Source organism: Ixodes scapularis, unplaced genomic scaffold (genome assembly GCF_016920785.2).
Source record: "Ixodes scapularis isolate PalLabHiFi unplaced genomic scaffold, ASM1692078v2 PGA_scaffold1__304_contigs__length_218370807, whole genome shotgun sequence".
In the NCBI taxonomy this organism is placed as follows: Eukaryota; Metazoa; Arthropoda; class Arachnida; order Ixodida; family Ixodidae; genus Ixodes; species Ixodes scapularis.
Genome location: NW_024609846.1, coordinates 50,706,551 through 50,732,675, shown reverse-complemented (window position 1 = coordinate 50,732,675; position 26,125 = coordinate 50,706,551). Strand labels below are relative to the sequence as shown.

The window sequence follows — 26,125 nt, the reverse complement described above, 5'->3', positions numbered from 1 at the left end:
AATGACAAGTGTATTAGAAAAAGCCCTTATCATTACTTCAAGTAGGAAATACAAAAAGTCAAGTAAACCTTGGTTTACACGGGAGCACTACGAACTAATAGTAGCGCCCGATAAAATGTTAGCCAAGTTTATCAGAACTAAAGATAGTAACTTCCTGAGTGACTATAAAAATATGGGAACAAGCTTGAACTGGATATTAAAAAAATAAATAAAAATATTATTTTATCAAAAATTTTCAGAAATGTATAGGAACCCTACTATAATTTTGAACACTATGAAAGAGATGTAATTAAATCATGTTGCTATTGCAGGAGAGTTAGAAATTGGCGGTGACACATACGCCGGGAGCTCAGTGACAGACAAGTTTAATGAAAAGTTTTGTCGTCTGGTGCCTGTGCATCATCAGGAGAATTTTCGAATTAATGTCGTTTAATAATAGTTATGAATGTGTAATGACAATATCAAGGCTATTACAATTAAAGCGATAATAGACTTAATATTACTCCATTTAGTTTATATATGTAATCAAATTATTGTTTCGGGTATTTCTCCAGATATAATGAAAATTGCAAAAGTCTGCATTATCCAGAAAGGTGGTACATTTGAAAATCTCATGAACTATGGATCCATATATCTGTATAGCCTCATTTCTCGAAAGTTGCGGGAAAAGTTATCAACCTAAGGTTGTATACTGTGCCAGCAATAAACTGATAACTTATCACCAGTTTGGTTTTCAGATGGAACAAACAACTGACTCGGCCCTGAAAAGTATAATTCTACATTAGAATATTCTTAAACTTTAAAAATAAATTTCATTAAATTAAGCACCAAGATCTACTACGAAAATTGGAGACATTTGGAATCAGAGTGAATGCGCTGGAAATAATTCGTAGTTATTTATCATCCCGTTTTCAGTATACAACACTACATGTTTCCAAATCAGAGTTGGCAACCATTAAATGCGGTGTTCCGCAAGGCTCTATCCTTGGGCCTTCATTATATCTTTTATTTGTAAGCGACATGGTGACTAAAAACATAGTCACGCCATATCATCTTATATGCTGACGATACAAACGTCGTAGTTTTAAGCAGAGATCTGCTTCACCTCGAGCAAGCCTCCAATAACTAAATGGAAACTTTATCTGTGTGGCTAAAATATAATAATTGCTTCTTAACCCCAGTAAAACAAAATATATTGCTTATAGATAAAATAATAAACCAATTTTATACGACTTAAATATTTATTTCGAAGGATTAAAACTTGAGCGCGTTAGAACACACATATGTTTAGGTTTTTTTGGAAGAAATATTCAATTGGACTCCCCGCATTGAGAAAATGAGATGTTGTTTATCCAGAGCAATATGATCATTAAATAAACTCCGCAAACACTTAACAAAGTGGTTAAAGTTACAACTCTATTATGCACTCATGTATTTACGACTGAAATATTATTTACGGGTATGGAGTACAACCATAAAAAACAATATAAGCAAGTTATTTATAGTGCAAAAAATGCCGTTGGATTTATTGGAAACCTTCTGAAATATTATCACTCAATGACACTTTTTCGGGAGTACAAGATATTGACTGAACACAGATCCAAAATTACCAGGATACTACAGTCTACGATGTGGTATCTGTGTAAAAAGCAAATATTGTACAAATTATGGCTTCCAGCAACTTGCATATCTCCTTACAGACACCCACAATACACAACCTACCGTAGCTCAAATGGTGCAAAACAACGGTTCCTTTCGGACATTCAAAGATAACCTTGTAACATTTATATTAAGTCTTTCATGATCCGCAGTTCGTATCCCGGTTTTAATTTGCATTCAATTGATATTTTACATATGCCCGTTGGCAATAGAATTAATTTATTTTTTGTTTTGCTTTCTTATGAGTGCTGTAAAAACTAGAGACTGGGGTTATGTCAGAAGACAAGCTTGTCATTTTTTATCACAGGCCCCAAGACCTCTTTTTCTATACTTGTTAGTACGTAAAGACAGGGGACACTTTTTGTCGTAGATTTTGGTGCTTAATTTAATCAAAGGTATTTTTAAAGTTTGAGAATATTCCAATTGTAGAATTATACTTTTTTATATCTCAAATTATTTTGTCTTTAATCTGCATCAGGGCCGAGTCAGTTGTTTGTTCGTTCGTTCGTTCGTTCGTTCGAAATAAAGACTACATACGTACATACATGCATTTGCTGATGCTCTCTTTGTGTTTCAGTTACTCCCTCTCTTAAATATAAGCTCTCTAATTACGCACTTTCTCTACGTGAAAACTATCAAAGCCTGGCGTGCGTGCCAAACACGGATGTGAAAAGGAGCACGAGCGAAATTTGTCGACCATACAGATGGTGTGGTTTATCGCATTCCGTTGTCCTGTGGAAGGCACTACGTCGGCGGACGGGGCGCTGCCTAAATGATCGCCTTCGCGAGCACAGTAACAACGTGCAAAAACAAAACGGTGGCTTTCTTGACTTAACATTGCAAGACATGCGGTTGTACCCCACTGTTTCATGGATACGCAAAATTTTAAATTACAAGTCAACGTTAACACACGAAATTGTGGAAGCCGAACCCATTAATTATTTAGGAGACACATGTGTTGCTATGCCTTCGATTGCATCATCGAAGAAGGAACTGGTTTTTCTAAGAACAAGATAGTGTTTTTTTTTTCAATCACGCTCTGTGATGGTTGTTTCTTTGTTCTTGTTCTTTTCGTCGCGATGGTTTGGATTACAGGTACTCGAGGACGAATTCAATAAAAATCAGTTGAGAGTTGCACTTCGTTGTGTCTTCTCCTTTTTGTTTGTCTTTGCTGGGTACAAGACTGCATAAGATGTCAAACTACCCCAAACAACCATTCTTCGTGTCTACGTCGTCTGCTTTGGCTGCCACTGGCTGCCTCGGTCCGTTTTGCGTTGGGACTCGACGTTGGACGTCGTCTCCCTGCGCTTTGCCGCAAATATTTGTTAAAATGGCCTTCTGTTCCGTCTTGGCTGACATTGATTGAAGAGAAAAGTTGTATTGCTGCGATCCTATCAGAAAGCTAGACACCGAATGCGACGTTGTGCAACACTAAGGTATCCGGCGAGCCCAAAAGAAATGCTGACTGCCTCTCACGGAATAGTGGAACGTTTAAACATCAAATAGGTCAATCAGAGCGCCAGACGTTCCTCATGGTCACACGCTTTTTTCGAAACTGCGTGTGGTACTGCACTAATGTATTCGGAAAAGCCAAAACGGATTGATGAACGCATGGCATGCATCTATCTATCCAGCCAAACAACCCTGTTTCGGTGGCTCGCCTAGCTGCAAAACGTTGAACTTGTGACGACAGCGGCTTATTCTTTTCCGACTTCTTTGCCAGGCACTGAAAGTATGGAAGGGGCACTGGAACGGTTAAACTCCTCGTGTTGCGAACGACACAGCCGTTCGGCAGCTCGTTGTTTGAACCGGTTGCATTCGTTCGCTGTCATAGCGGTGGCTCTGAACCCAAATGTGTGCACTGGCCTTTGATTAGAGTACATAAGCAACCATTTAAGCGATGATAGAAATTGACGTCCAAGAAGCTACCAACGTGACGTGAGAGTAGAGCGTTCCTTCATTCTATCCGCGCTGACAACGCGGGCCTTCCGCAAGGAAGACCGGTTGTGGGCATTTGCGTGCCACTCTCTTATTAGAGGAGGTCGGTCTGGCAAAATCAGGATTGAAAAAATACTATAAAACATTCAACAAAAACCGTTCTCTCGCTTAACATTGCAATACAATCGGAATTATATTATTTAGTTGTTTTTTTTCCGGCGAAGGCTCAGTGACGTCATGTTGATTTGTTTGTTTTGCTTGTTTAGAAATTGAAACGAGCATTACCGAGGTCACGACCATTGCAGCTGCGTCGCAGCGCTGACTCTCCAAGGCGACTTTGCTTCGTACCTTCTGAGGTAATGGAGAACCGGTTTCGGCTTCCGCCTGCTCTCCGATTGGACCATCGACCCGAGTGGCTTTTTGTGATGTTTCACCTTGAAGCAACGTTGCCTTGAAGCTAGCTGGGCCGCGAAGGTTCTTTCGTCACCGCGTTATGCATGCGCGTGCTAAATAATCAACGTGTCTTCGAGGGCGCCGCCGGTACGCAGACTGTGCAGTTCTCTGCGTCGGAGTTATTGGGAAACGCTGCTATGAGCGGATACGTCGGGGACCTGAATGAAAAGCAAGAACAGGGCTTGAAGGAGGCAAGTGACCCGATTTTTTTGTAAATATTTATCCAGATAAATATTATTGTGGTGAAACGTTTGGGAAACTAGGTGTGAAATGAAAACAGTTTCAACACGAAAATCGTTAAAAAAACGTGCATGCAAAAAGTGTCCGTGCAACCTCGCGCAGTTAACTGGTGCGGTATTTTAAAAAAAAACTGGCTAGTATAAAAGCTAGTCATTAAATACCTCGGTACTTGAATTCCTATGTTGAGCTTCCATTGTTTATAAACAAAATCTCGTCATTGGGTGTTGACGACGAATAGCGATTTGAGTTAGGGGTTCCGCATCATACGTTTGATTGATAATATGTGTATTGCCACATTCTGTTGTAATTATTCAGGGGAATGTTATGTAAACGGTTGTTTCATCGAACTCGGAAGGGTAAATGAAAACAGGCTGCGGGTCATAGGCTCTCTGTTTATATAGCACTTGTGTCCTTGTGGTATCGAGATAATAAATGAATGCTTCGCCATTTGTGATTCTTTTTTAACTAGTAACAAAGTTTCACCAGTTACTTGATCGGAGAAGTTTTCACGTGTATTGCTTTGGTCTTATAAAGGTACTACTCGGAAACGATAGGAAGTAAAAAAAAAAGACATTTGAGGCTTCCAGTATGTTCTATTTTATTAATGCATTCACTAAACACAGAATTAAAGAGGTTATATATATAGGTTGTCAAAGACATGGTTTAAATTAGCGTATTCTCTGAACATTCAGCTTACTGTCAATACGACTTCGCCTAAACAATAGCTCAAAATGTGTAATCTTTATTTCAAGGACCTTTTTAATAATCAAAACATGGTTTCAAATTTGTCGATTGTAGAATATTTTCAACACAATTACTTTCTTTTGTAGTGTTTCCTAAAGTTTAGGTAAATCGAAAAATTTTATTTCCATGCTATTGCATCAATTTTTAACTGTATTTATGTTAACAACTTTCTACGTGTGATATTTTCACGCACAGAATTAATGTGATTACACATCCTCTATAACTCAAAGGTATTAAATAATGACCGAAAGTGCCGTTATATAAACGAACGGTCGACCCCGGTGCTAAAGATGAGGGGGAGGGAGGGGGAGGAGGAGTGGAGGAGCTTGAAGGAGGGGGGTGAAGGAGAAGGGAGGAGGGGTATACCCTCCCCTCAATACCTTTCCCTCCTTCTCCTCAAGAGTTGCGCTCCAATTCGACGTCACAGGGTGTTGTAAACGTCTTTTATTTTTTTTTTATTACTGGCTGCAGCTCAAGTGCCGTCTTTCCGACATCTGGAAGGATGAGTTTACGGATCCATTGCTCCTTCGGTGGCTAAGAGGTAATATCTAATGCTACAGAAACAAACTTTCACTTAACCAAATGTTTATATACTTTTTTTTTTTGTCACCTGAACTATTTCGAAGCACGCTTGGTTGTGGTTGTGGCTTCCTTAAAAATAAGAAAACCAGCAATTGCAGTACACAGACTGCAATAAAGAAGTCCGAGGCACGTTGTATAAATCACAATTCCTTACTCATAATCAGCGAAAAATCTGTCAGGGAGTCTAGTAACGCAGCGACATAATTCATTGACATTGTCGGGATATTTAATAAACAATTGCGTGATTTGTTATCCCAAGACCATGTTTAAATTTTTTTTTTAGAATTAATGTAAAAATTAGCATTCGTTCATTGCTTCCTGCTAGGCACGAAGATTTTATCAGCTTTGAAGTTGATCAGATAGACAGAAAGCCTTCTCCACATTTGAAGAGTAGGTAAAAGAAATATTTTTGTTTGTTTGGTATTTTGATGCTAGCGTTTTGTGTGCAGACTTGAAACTTTGTGCTTCAGGTATAGACAATTTAGATTTAATAGTCTTATACCAATTTCTGATGTCACACGATTAAAAAATGCAGATTCCAAAGAGGGTGAAAGCAATCTGGTGGCGGGTATATTTAATGGCAAAACAGGCTCCGATAATTTTGTCAAGAAATGGTAGAGCGGGGTTCCCCTGACCTTGCCACTTTTTCGGATTTTTACATCCCAGTTGTGCGAGCTCAGGTCACTATTCTAGAATGAATGTGGTATCAAGGAAATTGTGCCAATTTTGAGTAATGGTTTATTTAGTTGTGAAATTTTTTAGAGGACCTTAGTCGTATTTTCACACGAGTTACTGCGAAGTGACAATAGCATTTGACTAATTCTATTCACTACATGGCGAAGGATTTAAATCAATGATGAATCCAATTGTTAAAAAAGAGGCGGCGAGGACCAGAACAGCGTGTAAGCCATTATTTTAGCACAATTTATCACCAATGTGTTGACGTAAAAGTAGGGAAACAATGCAACGTTTAATAGCTCGCATGAGCCTAAGATTTAAGCGAGCTATATAATCGGTTGTGAATTGCTTGAACTTACGGCTCAAGCCATTTACCTCATTAAAGGGGTAATGCAACGATATTACCCTGGCGTGTTTTTCATTTTACACGAGCGTACTGGCACTACTGGAAACCTAGTATACTGGCACGCAACTCCATTAAACAAGAAACCTCTTTGTTACGGTGGAATTTTAAGAATAAAAGCGAGCATATTTTTAACAATATTTTCCTCGCTACGTTTGATGGCATAGTTTAGAGGTCACAGTGTTGGAATAGTCCCCCAGCAAGGATGTTTGAATGCGGCTCATTACCTGGACCCAAGCATGGCGTGAGCACTCAATTTGGGTTCACGATAATCAATAGCTCGACAAGAATTCGGGTAAAGGCTAGTGCCCAATCGCTAGAATGATGAAAATAACCGACCCTAACAATGTCGGGAGCTCAGAGCGTGTCCTGTGCTTTGCCGACCCCAGCGCGCGGATATGGTAAACATTGGCGGTATGTATTCGGCTCCAGATCACGCGGCTACTTATACTGGCTTCGAGTTCAAATGAATAACGCTGTTCATTTTTATTCAACCTTTTTTGCGACTACTACTGATCCAGGATTAAAATTAATGCGTGTTTCGGAGGTCATAAACGTCAGGAATTTTCTATAAGTGATATTTAGGCAAATTTTAAAAAAATCGTTGCACCGCCCCTTTAAGGTCATGTGCTCTCAATCAGAGCATCATGTCAGATGAATTATGAATAGGTTTATTTAGTATTTGCCTCAAAGTCCATGTACAGGATGCATGCGGAGCTCCAATAATCCTCAAGCATGAGCGTCCTCCCTTCCCCCCCCCCCCCCCCTAAAATGTGTTATGTTCATGACAAGCCTACAGTCTTGAACCTACACTCTAAAAATATGCCGTATCTACTTTCCTGCAAAACACTTGGCAAAGCCAATGACTGAAATATGCGAAGTTAACTCGGCGAATGACAAGGCTCATAATATGTTTAGATGAAAAAAATATTAATCTGCGCTCTGAAACTGGTCATGGCGTTTCACCATACCCAGTGCCTGAACGCATATTGTTTGTTTAGGTCTGGACATGTCATTAGGCTCGTCATACGCCGAGCTCCGGAGCCTTCGCAGATTTGCTTTCTCAAAGATTCTGCGGGAAAGTTGAAGCTCATTAATTTTTGAGTCCGGTAGTTAGATTAGGTAATTTCCGCTGGAAGCTGACATCATCAGGCCGCGATTTATTGTAATATTATGGCATTTCAATTACTTTTTCAGTGTGCGCAAAGGCAGTATACAATTCACAAGAGCGAGTGAACTTTGTTTTACGTTGAAGATATCGGCGCACTATCTGGAAACATGGTCCTCAATTCTGAAAACGAAGGAAGACTGCACTTGAAACCGCGCATGTACGAGTTAAAACGTAGCATAACGTTTTTATTTTTTATTCGCAGCTCGGGAGTTTGATGTCGCCAAGGCAGAGAAACTTCTTAGAGAGGTACGCAGAACACATTACACTTTTTAACGTACTCTACGACAAAACGCAAGTTTGATATGTTTTTTTTTGTTTCTGCGTTTTTATTGGTTAAAATTCGCACTTTGAAAACATTACTCATCAGACAGGAATTCATGTTCTGAGGATACTTCTTATTTACTAATATGTAGATTTGTGTTCAAGAAAAAAAAAAAAAAAAAAGACAACTACCAAAATACAATATACGCCTCGGTAATTATAATCAAGAGCAGTTGAACCCACCTTTTTATCCGTCATTACCTGAAGATTGTTAATTGAACAAGAAACGAAAATACAATGTGAGCTGGTCCTTCATTTATATAATATCCATATTCTTTATACTGCATAAGATATGAGAATAATTGCAAACCATTAAATGAGAGCGAATGCATTTATTCCACGAGGTTGACTCAATTAAATTGAACAATGTATTAAAATAACCTAATAGTGAAAAATTAGAAGCGAAGGCCACAGTGTAAAATTTACCGTTCAGAATGTGACGGATGAAAGGGTTTCGAAATCAACAAACAAAAACAAAAATGAAATAAAAAAAACTCGTTGCTTTCAAATTGTATCTAGATTGAAGTTAAACGAGTTGCTACAAGGCGTACATTTCATGTTCAAATTACAGAACTCACTTTGGCGAAACAAGAACGGCATTGACTCCCTGGTAGAGACGTATGAATGCCCAGATGTGAGTTGTACGATTTGTCACTCTTTTACCGGTGACATTCTAGCTTTCTCGGGAGCTCGAACATTCTGTCTAAAACGTTTGTATGGTTTTACAAAAAAGAAAAATGGCGGCTTAGTAGGTTAGAGTAGCCGTCGTGCTAGTAATGTCGGGCCAGCACGTATAAGCAGTTATATGATATAGTCGCATATCAATCGATTTTGTGGCTTGTCCTGGTTCTAATCCTCTACACTTCTGTAACGTAAATGCATACCTGTATGAAGTCGCGGTTATAAGCAGATACACTAAAAATTGCAGAAATTCAAAACAAGTAGTGATATGAACTGCCGACATACGTTTCGAACAGGGATATCTTGAGTTTTATACGGAGCGCAAGCTCGTCTGCTCCTTGCGGTGACGTCAGAACGCCGGGCTCTGAACTGCTCCGAATGAATCGATAGTGGGCAGACCTTGAGGCAGCTAGCATTGAGGTCTACCCACTATCCTTCCAAACAGAGCCAATCAGAAATCGGTAGTGATTTGATGTCACGGCAAACCCTGCACGAGAATCAGACGAACTTGTGCTCCGGGTAATCTCAAAGATAAGGACCTAGATCAATAGCCAACTCGCCAATACCGCTCAAGTTAAGCGGGAGGGTGGTTCGCAGTTACTCGAGGTAAGGGTTTTGGGGAGATGCACTTGCAGCGATCAGGAAGAAAACGTGCGGCTTGTCTTTCCGATCAGGTTCTGAACTTCTGATAGCAACCACCTGGAGGCTATTCATGCCACATCGGTTGTCAAACGTTTAATTTTTGAATTCATATAAAGCGCAGAAGAAAGTTCTTCTTTTGTACCTAAAGGATATAGGTATACGTAAATCCTAGGGTAGAAAACCGAGGGCTGTTTTAAATGCTAGTTTTATACGTTTTATGTGTTCGCGTTCAAGTCTCAGGTCCAAAGTGTTAGAGGTACAGCAGTTATCCTGTAATGCTCGCCATTCATGGCCTATTGCGGGGACATTCCGTGGAATAAAAGGTTTTTTAAGGAAATATAAAAATTCGAATTGATTGGTGTTCTATGGCACCCAGGCAATTACAGTCCTGGGGAACAACACTACGATTTTTTTTGTCAAGAGGAACAGAAATTGATCATTTTGTGAAGGCAATCCAAAGGATTTATTGCAAAGAAAATTGTATAGCCGTGGAATTAAAACTGTACATGTCCATTAGTTTAATTACTGCTTATTGAAATTTTATGATTGTCATTTAAAATATACCCGGGACACATTTTAACGTTTTTTCTTCAGATGAAATTATAATTTTAATGCATGCGCCAAGGCGTTGATGTCCAAGAAAGTTGGGAATGACACCTGTTTTAACCTCTGCCTGCCCTAAAAATTCTGCGGTGGCGAAAACACATCTTGTGTATTCTATCAACATCAAGGCCGTAGCAGGAAAATAACTCAAATAATGTAATTAAGGTGTAACAGCATGGGAACAATGAGCAAATTTCCCTGCGTTCACAGGTGTTGAAGCGTTACTTTCCTGGAGGTATGTGCAACCATGACAAGGAAGGACGACCTTTATGGATTATGCCTACCGGCAATGGAGACTTTAAAGGTGATGGCAATATTATCCTGTTTCATTAAAATTAATACTACGCAAAATGCAATAAACGGAGTATTCGTGTTACTGGTATCGGCCTGGCATATGAATATTGCGACTAAAGTAAAAAAAAAGAACTTGTTTTACCAGAAGTTTGTTGCGGCTTAGAGCTGATAAAACTAGGGTTGAAAATTTAGAATGAGTGTTAGTCGGGATTTGCCTTAAGTGAGTGGTCTATATAAGCAAGCGACGAGCCAGGCCAACACCTCCAGATTTGAAGGCCTTATTATAATGCCTGGAACCCGTCTCCAAAGCGGTGAAGCAGCCGTAGCGTCTTAACTAACTGATCGGAATTGCTCCTGCGACAAAGCCAGTCGCACGTTTTGCGGTATCGGAAAACGAGCTTTGTGTCACACGATCGACATGTACCTGACCACAGGGGTTGCCATCATGCACGAGCCGGTAGTTTCTGTTTCGCCGTAGACCCCCGAAAGAAAACCTCGAGATAGGATTTCTACAAACTTACACAAGGGATCGAAAAAAAAATACATTTGGTAATTCAATGAGACTTCTTCCTTAAAAACCGTCGTAACCTTAAGATTGAGAAAATGTACCGTAATTATCCTTTAAAGGAAGGGTCAGCTGAGAGCTAAACTGCTACAACAAGTGTGGGGTGGTCTTCCAAGAGCCATTTTTTATCTTTTTATGTACCCTTAATGATATATTTATGTCTTTTGTTAGCCAATAGCTTAAAAACTCATTCTAGCACACAAACACAACAGTCAGTATTCTGCGAAAACGCTTCGATTGTTTCCAAAATATTCTGGGGAGATAAATTTGCAGCGAACGTAAAGCTGTCGATTTTCGAACGCAGGAATGCTGCAGTGCGTGTCTGTGGATGCAATGGTGAAGCACGTTACATACCAGGTTGAACTAATCGCGGCAGAGATGAAAAAGCAAACGGAGAAGGTAAGGAGCACTACAACCTAAAGCATATCAGCTTCGGCGGCATACTATATATACGAATTTTATTTATGAAAAGTTGAGCGCATGCTGAGAGGCTCACACTGATTTATATTTAGAAAATTTATCTTGTAAACTTCCAATATGATTGGCAAATTTGTATTCGAGGGTAACGCAAACGCCTTGCCATTAATGGGATCAAGAAATTCGGTATGTTTACAGAAAAGATAAGCGCTGGATCACACATTTTCTTTTGAGAGTGATGGAGAGCGCTGCGTTCTCTTGTAAGCTCTAATGACGAGAACACACTGATACACTAGTGCAATCTATCTGGTAGTCCTGGAACGCTACCAAAGTGAGTATAATTTGTATAATTTTTCCAAATCATTTTTACGCCGTAGACTTGACCGAATTCTCACAATGTCAGAAGCAACCGTTCCTTATTGATACTGCGTAGATTCGATGTAGCAAATGCTACAAAACTTTCATTGTAGTCATAAAGAGATGGGAGGTTTTCCAGGCTTACGTCATAGATGGCGCTAGTTTGCCAGTGTTTTAAATACAGGTGTTTTACGTGTGTTCACTCGGTCGCCAGCCGTTACAAGAGAATGCTAAGCACTCGATCACACTCAAACAAAAATGTGTGAACCAGCACTTAAGGAGATAAATATAGGTGACTGGACAGCTCTTTACAACTCGTGACGAACAATTGCTGAGAATTCAAAATGTATAAACTTGTAAAGGAAGTTGAATGAAGATGTGAAGAACCAAAAGGAGAAGAACGTGTGAAAATAAAAGAGAATTTTACCCCTAAGTCTTGAAAAGCAAACTCTGGGGTAGCAATCTGCTGTGCCGGAGACAGCAGATTGTAGCTTTTGACTTAAAGGGATACTACAACAAAATTTCGGGGCTCAGTTTTTGGTCTGTATGTGTTCAAAAAAGCAGCATCACATCGAACGTACCAATATCTTGTTAAAAAAGTCACGAAAATGAATTTTGAAACGAATTAAACGATCAGCAAAGAGCACCTGGTGGATGTCGCTAACGCCTCGCTTGTAATGCCCGTCTAGGAACCTTGACAGCTAGTGACGGAGGTTGTCTCGTCTCCGGCCACGTCGAGAGAAGAGGGGCAGGAGGAACTCCTCTCTTCCCGAGAATGCCTTTTGTGTGTCGCAGAAGTCGCTATTGTCCCTCTACAAGATTACAGAAGATTATCCCGTCACTCAAAATTCGTACAAAAGCAGCAGCTTCGGTGGCTGGAACGACTAGGCCATCCTCTCGACGTCAGCCTCGCCGTAGCTTTGCTCGTCTTGAGACAACCTACGTCACGATTGCGTTGGATGTCACGTGGTCTCCACTGGGCCTTCTCCGAGCGCTTGCCAGAGTGGGCCGTTTATAACGAAAAATACAGCCACCAGGCTCAAAATACAAACGCGCGATTGTCATTTACGGATATTGTGGATCATATTCAACCTATTTTTGAACACGACGGAAATATTTCAAATTTCGTTGAAGTATCCCTTTAAGATGATTAATCCTGTGCTCAATAAGCTGATGGATTCCATGCGGACTTTCTCTTTACAATTGTGCATTGAAATTGCCTCACTCATTTCGCGTAGACATCTGTCTCTGCCGATTCTGCTTGTAGCACGAAACTTAACGAAACATTTCTTGCGTTACCTGCATTCTCCTGTCATCAAGTCATTACCACATTTATTCTATGTAACGGACGCTAGGTAATTATAGAAAATCGAATCAACACACTCTTTGCCTCAAGATTTTTTTTTTATCTGCTGTCAGAACAGGAATAATAAATGTATAGAAGTGACTCATTTGAACTGGCAAAATAGATGACTTTGGTAATAATGCCGAGTGCCAGATATCTTGGATGATGCGGAATATGCCGTATGCACGAATGAAAGACAACCGAGAAGGAGAGGGTTTGGTTTATTTGATATATTTAGGAAGCTTTTGACGTTCGGCAAAATTTTTTTTTTTTTTTCACATTTCTCCGCTTTAAACTTTTTCATATATAAGGCATTACCTGGAATATAAGACATGTAACTCCTCGACACGATAAAAAAAACAGTGCACACAGGATAGGACAACAGGAAAGAAACAAAGAAAACACACAAGCGCTGACCCGCCACTGATATTTATGAGAAGAAGAGGAAAAAGACGTTCATACATAAAAAAAAGAGAGAGAGAGAGAGATAAAAAAGGACGAAGCGCAATACATTGAATGAATATTTACAAAAATAATAAGAAACTAAGAAAACTACAAAGACACACGTGTAGGGCAGATAACAGGATCACGTAACACTTGGTCGTTAAAATATCCGTCTAGGAAGAGCACTTCCTTCTCATACAGCGTTATTGATGACTTGCTAACACAGCATGTCGTCTCAACACCAGCTAGCCCAACTCACCAGATTGCTGTAACTAATCGGTTCAATCCATCGTAAACTGTTTGACGTCCCAGTGTCTGTACAGGAGCGTCTACCTAAACTATGAGCGTAGATTCAAATTTTTTAAATAATATGTCTTGAAGTATGGATTGCACCTTTCACTAAAAAAGAAATCGTATCTAATTACTTTGATATTCATAACAATAGAAATGGCAGCTGCATAGTCTGTGAATAAAAACATAGCCTTAACATCAGTAAAGTGGAGATTTGGGCCAGTTGGTTCATTGCAAGCAACATCAGTTGAGAGTGCGCCTTGTCCTGTTTCCCTTCGTCTGTGTCCCTGTATTTTTTCGGCGCTTTTTGCTTAACATCAGCCTTATCTTCCTAGTTGGGAAAACTCGTGGACACCTTCACCATTGTGGTCGACTACGAGAATTTCAGTCTCAAGCAGATCTATTGCCTTCAAGGTAGAGCTAGAGAATCTTGGTTATTTTTTATAGCAATTGTGCTTGACATATATTCATTCTAACCGTCGGTTTTCAGTGATCGAGGTGACGCGACGTCTACTGGTGCTGTACGAGAACCACTACCCAGAAACGCTTGAGCGATGTATAATCATCAATGGTAAATAGCATCTGGCAGTGCGTGAGGACTGCCATCTTCATTTTTCTACTTCGGCTACTTGCTGCTTGACTCATCAGGAAAAAAAAAGATTACCGCTGGATACATTAAAGTATTTAAGCCTCGTTTGTGTTGTTTTACATGTTTTGTCTCAAGCAAGACGAGAAAAAGAAAAAAAGAACGAAGCAAGACAATATACGAAGTTCGTTTTGGTTTGCCACTAGGCACCAAAGATTATGGAAAGGGGTAACAAAAACTACAGGAGGACGCTTAAGCTTCGTATTTGAAAGTGGGACGCAATAGCTACACATATAAAATCTGCGCGTTCCCAAGCCGTGCAAGCGGGTCTGCGTGGACTAGTTGGTAGCGTGTCTAGCTCGCAACCATAGAGTCATGGGTTCGAATACATCCTGCGCCTAAATTTATTCTAATTGTTTCTTTAAGGAAAATTAATCACTCTACAAAGTGAAATCATTTGAGACATGCAGTGACCTTTAATACGCATTACATGTCATGTTTCACTTCCATTCCATGTGTGACGTTTCACGCGGGCTTTGTGGGTTGTTTAAAATTCCCGTGCGAGGTCATACGGTTGTTACGTCATAGCGCTATCTACCAATCAAGGTTTTCGCGGCTTTTCTGGGCAGCCACCGGCTTTTCTGGCATGCCACTGAGGCCGGCGCGACACAAACCCCTCAAAGCTAACGTTTGAAAAAATAAATAAATAAAGATAGAGGGATTGTACACAAGGTTCAGGAAACAGATATATCTAAAAACTGTGCGAACAAACTTATCTGTATTCGCGAAACAAAATGATGATAGGAATTGCATAGTCTACGACGAAATTCCGCGAAGGCACCTTTGTTTCAGGAAAGCATTACGAGTAAGATATTTACCTATGTTTTTTTTATGTTGCTTAGTTGTTTATTCCACAGCAAAATAGCTCTCAAGAAGTGCCGGAGTTCATCTTAAAGCGTAATCACTGACTGCAGAAGAAGGCGACATTTCAACTGAAAGTGCGACTGCGGCACGCTTACCATGCTCCTGGTTAGCCGTCTCCACGAATGTGCACAGTGCTAACACCTTGAATTATACACTATAATAACTGCAGATATTTTACTGTAGGTCAATAATATATAACTTGCGGACTGGCCAGCTTAATCTTTTCTTTGTGCCACTAAGCAGCAGATACGTTTCCATCTGGATAGATCGTAATATTAAAAAAGGTATACAATACGGAAGATCAGCTAACTTACCGCGGCACATGTTAATGTTGTGTAGCCTGACACTTTCGTCGTGACGCAGGATACCTCTTCCGGATACACAAGGGGGCTAACAACGACATAAACATTTGTTCCCATTCCCGCCGCGTTTCATGTGAGCCACGTGAACCAACTTCTTTCGCGTTGAGGACAACAGGTTTGCAATTTTTCGAACGCGGATATCGGCCAGACGTCACACGAAAGGTCACTAAAAAGATTTCATCATGTGAAACGAGTTTATTTAAGCTATTGGTCTCAAACACTTACTGTTGCTCCCAGTCTCACTAGATACAGCAAAACTGTCTATTTTTCCTTAACACAAACGTCGATGGCCACGGACCCCAGTAAAAATATCCGGCAGTAGGCTTCTCGTTTTGATTCGAAGGAGCATCGCACTGGAATGCGGTGATGCACTACTACCACGTGCTGCATACTAAAAAAAAAAACAAAAAAAAAAAACAACAGGAAAGCAGTTTCATTACGCGGCCGCAATTTTCATATACAGCGAGAACCACATTACCATGGTAGACCGCACTCAAGCTACTAAATAGTTACCGCATGTGTTTTCTTTTATATTGCTAAGCTTATGAGATTACTTTCCTGGCGTCAATTCCAGAGCGTGAACCCTCAGACTCCTGCTTTATAAAAACTATTATATTTTAGGAACACACCTTTTATCAGTGTAAACGTTTGCGGCAATTAAAGGTTATAATAGCTACTGGAGGAGCAGTCGGTACGACTGGTCTTTCATCAAATACGACCACAAGCCATTCAAGGCTCTTTCAAGTAGAAAAACCCGCACCGAATGTGCGCTTATGTGTTAACAAATATAAACCTTCTGCAGAGTAGCACTAAACTTTCCACGTGCCCGGCGATTTGTCCACAGCTCCAAGCTTCTTTCCGGTGTTCTGGAGGCTCATCCGGCCCTTTCTGACGGAGAGGACAGGAAATAAAATAGAAATTTTCAGAAGTGGTAAGCACTTTCCTTTTGGTCTGGGAGGAAATAGTTTTGACACAACTAATAAATTTGGAAACTTTTGAAGCTTCTATAGAGGAAGAATCAACATTGTATCCCACTCTGTACCGCTTAAAATAATGCAGACAAATGATGACTTATACCAACGCCGCCTGAAAACAAGGACGTAGTGCTGACATTTTTGCGTCACCAGAGAACGCCAACGGTGGAGAGAGATTGGAAACGATTGCTCCGTCAGTGATCGGCTTCGAGTCAGGTTTGAGCAGAACACGGACGCAATCGTTGTGTCCAATCTGCGCCCAGCGTTGGCCTTCTCCGATGACGCCATCTCATTCAGCAGTACAGCTTTGTTACCTAGGAGGTGTTGCTTAAGGCCCGTTCACACTCTTGCGACTGCTTGCGACCTCTTAAACCTGGGTTCCTTAAAACTTCTTAAACCAGAGAACACACTGGCGCCATCTATTGGGAAGCAGTGTAAACTCGGCGGTCCGGCATGTTTTTTTTTATTTCTCGCGCAATATCCTTTCTTTTTTTGGCTCGAAAAACTTTTGTCAATGTTATAAACGAGCCTTTCTATGGGTATTACGCACATTTGACCTCGGAAATCCCGCAAAACGTTCGCTTTTGTGAAATGCAGTTCTAGGGTCACCGCATAGATGGCGCCACAATGTCAGTGTGTTCCCTCATTCTAGAAACATTTAAGAAGTTGTAAGAGATCTCGTCTCTCTCAGTCGTACTCGGTCGCAAGAGTGTGAACGGGACTTTATACCACTGCCATACGGCAAAGTATATGTCATTTTTATCAAATTACATAATGTGATTGGCGAATCAGCTCGCGGTCCTGACTACGAAAGTCGCCCTAGCGTCGCGCGTGCACCGAGCTCCGCCAGAAGCAACGCCCTCTGATTTGCCTGTCAGATAATATCACTCGATGGAAACTACATTCGCTTTGCCGTGTGGCGGAGTTATAAGACCACCCCAAGATTTTATTGAGCTATGTATCGCTGGTTAAGGTCAGTTTTTATAACGCAAGGTCGGTAGCAGGGTTAGGATGCGAGTCGGGAGAAAACCCAAAGTGTATTAATCCAATTCCGCGTACGTAAGTTTATTTGTACGTTACCCAGGTGCGCACATTTATAGAACCCTCTTGACTTTCTTGATTATTAAATTCTTAATTTTTAGTATCATTTTACACAAAATAATAAACATTTAATAATAAAGATTTCGAGTACCGAATCTTAAAACTAATTCCAAATAAGGTTGCTTTAATATGAAGTGTTTGTCTCTTTCGTTTAAATTTATGACGTTTGAGGACTCAACCAGCAATACAGTGTACGGACGGCATGGTCATATGGTTTAAACATAAGCAATTTAAATTTCCTTTTTGGATGTCATAAAACTCTTTCGGAACATAAAAAAAAACGGTTGAGAAGACATCGCTTTAATGGACACGCCGTCGAAACTTCCTTTCTTGGAGTGTCAAAACCATTGGGTATTGTAAGGCCCATTGCTAAAAACAACATTGGTTATTCGAGCACGACCTGCTGGCCGCTGTGGTCATTCGATATTCAGAATCCCAGTAAAACCAATATAAGCAATTTAAGCATTTTTGATTGTAGTGCACGAGTTGTTATAGGATCGTAGCTTGCAATCTTGACAATCCTTGTCTGGATGGAAACTCCATGAACGCTAAGTTTTGATTCAAACGTCCAGTATTGGGCAGAATATAAACGGTGTTCTATCACCGACAAAATTAACTACGTATTGCCGAATGTTCAGTCTCTGTGCAATTATAGCACGAGCGTGTGGAGCAGATGATATTCCTGTACTAATCGTTTCAAGATTTGTGTGCTATAAGGAATTTCGTGAAATTTTATATGATTGAATGGCCTTTAACGAATCTGGAAAACGGTTGGAAATGAACAGTGTCTGACAGGGGGAAGAAACCTAAGTTTTCAAGTGCAAATTTTTCAAAATAGCTTATAACTATCAAGTTTACTGACATCTGGTCTGAGCATACGACAGTGCGTAGTTTGTTTTTGCGGTGGTTAAAGCAGAATTATTTGTTTCTTTAAACACCCAGTACATTGATATCTATTATATCTCTGATTTGTCTTCATGGTTTGTAAATGTTTAATTCTTGAATTACATGAATCGCTGCAGAAGGCTGGCATCCTGTAATAATCAAGCACGTGGATCCACCGCAGTTACCTGTTCATTGGGGAGGACACCTTCTGGGGCCCAACGGGGATAAAAGATGCACCCATATGGTATGGCGAGAAAATGTTGAGGTCATACATAGTGACACATCATATGTGTACATAAGCTAATGATGGGGCATTTTTAACCCATACCTTCTACATTTGCTGTTCAATATTAACTTGAATTTGATGTTGCTTGTCCTCTCAAAACATTTTCAATTGATGGTAGACTCCAAGTTTCATTTCATTTATTTCTCCTTAAGGACGATGCATATTCTAGTTTTGGGCGGACAAATATTATGCAGGCCAGTTTTCTTAGGGGAGAGGGTGCTGATTTCAGGTGGCGTTTTAAGTATCCGAGGGTGCGTGATGCGTCAGCTCTAATAATGTGGATTTATTTATTTTACTTTTATTTATTCTTTTACAAGATACTGCAGGCCAGTAATCCGGCCCGAGCAGGAGTGGATGTGGTTTTTCTTTCACATAATATCCAGAATTTATACATCAAAAGAAAAGGAGGGGTGATTAAAAACATAAACAACATAAAACACAAATTACACTTCAAAGAGGTGTTCAATTAATCGTAGAACATTGCCCGAAATAAAAATTTCGGGAGGCAAGGAGTTCCGATTTGTTACACTTCTGGGGAAAATTGAGTACTTGAAAGCATTTGTTCATGCGAATATGGGAGTTATTTTTTGTGTATGGTCATGTCAAGTCTGTCTAGTAGATTATGGCTTAATTTAGGATGAAGACTCAAGGCGAAGTTTGTGATTCCAAAGCTGAAAAATGAATTTTAATCTAGCTAGCTTTCTGCAGGATTCTAGAGGAATGATGTTGTTAGTTCTAATTAATACGGTAGGAGAGTCAGGCTGGTGATAACGATTATATATCAAACGAACAGCTAGTCTCTGGACCTGCTCAAGCCTGTTAATGTCTATCTTCGTAAAAGGATCCCATAAAGTGCACGTGTACTCAAACCTAGACTTTATTAGTGTGTTATAGGCCTGAAGTTTCACATGAGAGGGTACGTATTTAAGCTTGTGCCTCACTGGGCCTTGTTTACGACGTGCAGATGCACAGATTCGTTCACTGTGTGAGGACCAAGAGAGGTTGTTAGTAATTGTAACGCCAAGGTACCTAAAATTGTCTGTTTGAGAAATGATTGAATTGCCAATAGAATAATCAAACACATGGTGAATCTATGAAAGCGAAGGCACCAAATAAACACCAAGGTGTTTATTTTGTTTATTACAACGCCACTTAGATAGAAGGGATGAGTAATAGTAGATTTTTCCGAATGAATAATATGTTTGCTTTTCTCGTGGTTAAAAGGCATAAGCCATTTATCAAACCAAGCGCTAATTCGTGTTAGGTCGCTCTGTAGCGTAAGAGGATCAGAGACATTTGAAACCAGATGATAAATGACGCAGTCGCCAGCGAACAGTCTGATTTTTGAATTGATGCCAAGCGGAAGGTTGTTTATGTACATAAGAAATAAAAGTGCGGAAAGTCCTGCGGCCTGGGGAACACTTACATTACGTTTGCAAGGGGTGATTTATGATTATTAGCTATTGTGAACTGTACAGGGAAAGTGAAAATTCATGCATCCAGGAAATGATGACTCTGTCAAGGCTAAGCACCAAAAGCGTAGAGAGAAGACGGCTATATGGCACTCGATCGAAGGCCTTGAAAAATTCATGAGTATGGCATCTGTGTGATAGTTGTTATACATATTGACATGGAAGTTATGAGTAAATTCAGAAAGTTGGGGTTTGCTAGAGACATTTTTTTAAAGCCACCTTGATGAGGGTAAAAAAAAAAGTATAGATTTAAACTATTAGATTAGTAGCTCTTATTACGCTCCGGGAATATACAAGCGCCGTCGGAAAAACAACTGAACCCGTCCAGGCAGATGGTGGATCACAAACTCGAGTGAATACCCGTGATGCCGTGACTCATCAGCGCCTTTTCGAGTTTCGACATTGTTCCGACTGTCGCATGGCGTCTGGGGCGTCACGGCTCGATTTTGCACCCAGGGATTATTACTTGTTCGAGGCTAAGAAGAAAAGAACCACTACGAAATCGCCAATTCGCTGTTATTATTGATCTCGAAGCTTCTGTCTAGTCGTGGGTGCGATGCACTTCCAAAAAGTGCTTTTGGCAGGGCATATGAGCATACTGCCAAACTTGTCGCTCTGATGCATTCGGCACCAGGGGTGTATGCAGTCTTGTACACGTTACTACAAAAAAGTAATCGATTACAATTACTATTACTCTTGGTTAAAAAGTATTCGATTAGATTACTTGATTACTCGACGGCAAAAGTAATTGGACATTACTTAAAGAAGTAATCGTTACTTTTCCGATTACTTTATTGTGTGAAGACACATCTTTAGCGCTCATAACAATGAACTACTTCCAACCTATATTTCACATTTGCACAACTATTGAAGAAGAAAAACTGGCTCCCTCTTTGTGGTCGTTGCACCTTCACAATGCGGACACAAGCATAGAATTCGTTTGAAGACGTTTAAGGATTTGGGCGTTCGCCGGTGTGTGTGTGTGTGTGGGGGGGGGGGGGGCGGAGGGGGTTCTAGATCTTGTTAAGCTTGGGCAAGGGTTGTCGCTCAAAGTTTGCGCCGCTCATTTTATTATTCACATTTGAATGAGCTCGCATGTTATACAAAAGAGCAGCAGCTCCAGGATTTGAAACGGATCATGTGTAGTATCCATTAGCGGAAGAGATCGCCCCGACCACTTCTCAGCTCGAAACATCGCTTGTCACAAAGACCACGTAGGGGAAATGGGGAAATATTTCAACTGCCTTTGTTATATTTTGCATCCGCTTTAGGCATTCTTCGATTCTGGTTCTCCTATGGGCTGCGAGTAGATACCCTAAGCAGGATTTTTTTTATTTTTTTTTTATTTCTGTGTGTGTGTGTACGTGAGGAGGCTAGTTTGAACGAAGGACTCACAAAGCTGCATTCTGCTTCCTCAAACTTCTCCCTGAATGGCCTTTGTCACGCAGTCTGGCTTCCCTGGGGCTTCCCACTCCCAGTCCCAGCTCGAAAAAAAAAAACGGACATTCCACAGAAACTGTACATAGAACGAGATTGACCTCGTTTCCTACAGCTCCGCAAAAATCTTTTTTTTTTTTTTCCGTTTGAAAAAAAAAAAAAAAAAAAAAGCAAATTTTATTTTTGTTATTTTATAAAAAAAAGGCGTGTGCCGGGGTTGGGGGGGGGGGGGGGGCGGGGGAGGGTTCCCGTGTACAAATTGTAACGGTTACAAGTAATTTTATTACTTCAAAAAGTAATCAGATTACTCTTGTGATTACTGCCTAATAAAAGTAATCAACTGATTACAAAATTACTCCTAAAAGTAATCGATTACAAGTAATTTGATTACTTGTAATGCGTACGGTACAAGTCTGGGTGTATGTCCCTCGACCTAGAGGTCCGTGGACATATCCATTGACCTCTAGGTCTCGATTACCTGCAGCAAAAACTAATGTGTAAATCAATATTATACGCCCCTTCTATATGCTTACGCATTTGGCCTTGTTCCTAAATGCTGAATTTATTCAGAAGCGCAACGCCCATGGTATCCACATATATAAAATCAGAGAGCGGAGTCCTGTTATACGCCCGGGATGCAAACAAAGCTCAGTGAATGTGATCGAACACGTCATCGACCACCGTCACACTAGTGGACTTGAGACCACAAGTGTGACATGGTAATTCTTAATCTCATTACGTAAAATAAATGATTTACACAGGCCTTACGAAGCCGTCTTCGCTCGTGCCTTCCAATGCTGTAAAAGCCTTAAAACGAGCCAATAAAACTGCATTTTTATAAAAATAACAAAATTAGAATTCGCCCGATTCAGGAGCTAATTAAAATTGTGAAGTGCAAGTTTTGATGCCGGAGCCTGGAACGTTCCTGCAACGTGCCTCTAACTGGCGTGTTTACCACGCTCCCTCATTTTCGGTACCTCAATTTCCGCCTGATGGCGTCATAATGCTGTAGTGCTTTTACCTGCCGTTATCCTGGCGGTGGCACAACGGCGGCAGTGGACACGTCACACGCCTGTTCTGCCATTTGATTCTCCACACCTTGACAGCCAAATGCAGCATCAGAAACCCAGAAATGGAACTCCGTTATACGCAACAGCAGCGGTTGTGGTCGCTCGTATTATCTGCCGGAACTTCTATTGGCGATGAGATGTTCCGCTGGCGCCCTTCTATGGTTACAATCGTCGACTTCACGACCAAGGTTATTAGTAGTGAGCGACACGTTTGATACTGCGTAAAAACCGCAATGGAAGCCTAGTCATTACGTTACTACATTAACACCGTCAAAGTTGAGAGTCTGAATTTGCTTTTATTTCCGTCTATGAGAGAGCCGAAATGATCCGACTCAAGACGTCATAGTGGGCGTTTGGCCAATCGTGGAAGCCCGATCAAAGAGACGCTTTCGGTCGCGCACGTTGCCAATACCCCATTTCACTTTGCGATAGACCACCGAGAACACTACGAGCGAACAAGGCCAATACAATGCCGAGTGAGTGTCACGTGTCTTTTGGGAAGGGGCACATTCAAGGCCTTGCGCTTTCAGTAACGGGACACGTTCAGAATGCCAGATGGGTTGGAGTGGCTCGTAACGTCCGCTGCGTTCCATCAAAAGTTGGAATGGAGAGTACCACCAAACAACCAGAATTGCGACATCTAGCAGAATCACATAGCGCCGGCACGCCGGATAAATAATGTCACGTATCCAGGTCCGAAATATGTAGGTAGACGCACGAGGTTGACACATCGTGATAATCAAGAAACCAGGAAAAATGTTTATTTCTTTTCCTCCGTAGATTAACCCTGGGGGCGAGGTGCCTATTGAGCTGTACCTGAAGAACTGTCCAAAAGTGTCGGCGGATCCTGACGCCATTCCCTGCTGTTTGGCACGCGGACAAAAGGTTGAAATCCCCGTGACTGTAGAAGGTGCCGGCACCACATTGTGCTGGAAGTTCCAGACAATCCAGGGTCACGACGTGGGCTTCGGTGTGGCGCACAAGCCTAAGGGAATCGCCAAGACAAAAGAGGTTCTGCAGCTCTCCAGAGTGAAATGCGATCAAGTTCCGCAAACCGGACAGCTCCTCTCGGAGCCCGGAACATGTGAGACAGCTATTTTTTTTTTATGAACGAGTAACATGCGTTTTTGAGCACCTAGGTTAGATTTGTTATTTACATTAAATTTGCTATTTTATATTTTATTAACTTCGTTGTCTTCTACTCCTCGCACACAAACACACACGCACGCGCACACACACATACGCACACACACACCACACACACACACACACTCCATCATTACAATCAAACTAACAATTGTAGGTGCGTTTTGATATTTTTTGTTTTATGTACGGTAGAATTTCCTTAAGTCACTACTCTGAAACATCCTGGTCGTCATATCGAAAAGCATGCGCAAAGGCGGGAAATCGAGGTACATGTACTGTTGTTCTCTCCTTATTTCGCGAATGCGCGGGTGGTGGATCGAGAAGATCGTTTAATGTGCCGCAGTCTTCGCAATAGAGAGTTTTCGTAGATCGCGTTTCCTCCTCCGCAAAGCCCTTCACAAGGAAGAAGCCGCTGCTACGCCTGCGCGCCGATAGCCTTGACTGTAGAGTTCCGGGTATCATAGCGGGTTGCGGAGTGTGTTGCGGGACGGCGAAAACTATCTTCGAAAACTCCTTTATACCTCGCAAGAGGAAAGAGTGTTTAAAAGAGGACATAGGTTAACAGAAGAGACAAAGTGCTGAGTGTGACTGTGCTCGATGAGCTAAAGAGACGTCGGAGGAAACAGTGCGACGCTCGGCTGGGGATAGAAAAAAAAATAAAAAAAAATGTTGGCTTGGCTTGTTATGGTGCGATGGAAGGTCGTGTGGAGAAAGGAGGAGCCTACGCAATATTGTACATAGCTACCCGGTTTAGGGTTCGTCGAAATCCAATCAGTGGAATTTAGACTTCATAGAACACAGCATATACTGCATTTCGACGTAGTCTGCAGCAAAGCACCGCAGAAACAAAGCCCCGTCTTAAATATCAATATATCTGTCAGCTTCGTGATATGGCACTATTGGCTATCGAATTCAATCTCCAAGATTATATAAGGGGGAGGCTGCTGGTTTCTAGCCAGAAGTCCGTCACGCGAAACTGATCTGGCAGTTTGACCTGCTGCACCTTTGGAACAAAATCCAAGAATAGTTCTGGAATGTGAAAAGACATTTTACGTTTTTGCGCCCATAAAGTCGGGGATGGAAGTGAGCATGAGTGCCTACTCAGTTTTTTTTTTCGTATACAAGAAGTCATGTTAATAATCCCCACGAGAGTTGCACTGTGGAATCACGACGGGTTCAATTGCGGTATCAAATTGTATGGCTTCAAATGCTGGCCGAGGTACCCGCAAGCTGACCGATGCGTGGTTGGGGGTCCAGGCCTTAATATTTTGAGAATTTGGGGTTGCTTAAAGTAGTCCCCAGTTATTTACTCGGACGTGCCTCATTTGCTTTTTGGTTTGCACACCTAATTCAAAACAACGTTTTCCTTAATTATTTAATATATAACTTGGAGCCAAATGACGTGAAGTTAAAAATGTTCCCATAGATTTACTAGATGCAGACATAGCCTGAGCTGTACGCGATAAATTTGTTTATGTAACATGAAAAAGACGGTTTGCCATGATGGCAAAAACAGAAAATAATTGCAAACTTGTGATTATACTTCTGTTCGCACTTCGGTCCTGGGAAGTGTAATTGGGCATACATGTATAAACCGATTAATCTAGTGCCTACGCTATTTTTATTATGAATGTCGCTGGGGTTTATTATTATTTGTTTTTATTTTCAGATACATTTACGTTCGACAACAGCTACAGCTGGTTCACCAAGAAGCATCTATTCTACGTCCTAGAAGTAAAGGACTACCACGGACCCTTGAGCCCCACCACCTGATGTCTCCTCTGCGGTCATTTTAAGTTGGCAATAAACTTCTATCAAAAGCGAGTGGTATCAAATTTCAGTTACCGGCACTACAGCAATTAAGAAACAGAAAAATCGCACAGATTCTCTTGGGTTTGAGCCGTTAACCTGGTAAATGCATGGCGACGGATAGTGTCACTTTGGACGAAACGATATTTTTTTGTATTTACACTGGCAATGAAAATATTGTTTAATGACGTGTCTACAGTGCGGCCGCGTACTTAAGAAGCGCTATGGTACGAGGGATGGGAAGG

General features: G+C 41.0%; 1 protein-coding gene across 1 annotated transcript; it reads left to right on the top strand.

The window, feature by feature from the left end:
• Window positions 1-4,184: 4,184 nt before the first annotated feature.
• Window positions 4,185-25,895, top strand: LOC8038604 (SEC14-like protein 2). The gene is made up of 12 exons (XM_029976847.4): window positions 4,185-4,241; window positions 5,506-5,575; window positions 8,071-8,114; window positions 8,761-8,823; window positions 10,326-10,419; window positions 11,279-11,373; window positions 14,164-14,242; window positions 14,319-14,399; window positions 16,545-16,631; window positions 18,798-18,904; window positions 23,706-24,009; window positions 25,741-25,895. The coding sequence occupies exons 1-12, from the start codon at window positions 4,188-4,190 to the stop codon at window positions 25,842-25,844; spliced, it is 1,182 nt and encodes a 393-aa protein (XP_029832707.3). The 5' UTR covers window positions 4,185-4,187; the 3' UTR covers window positions 25,845-25,895.
• Window positions 25,896-26,125: the final 230 nt, after the last annotated feature.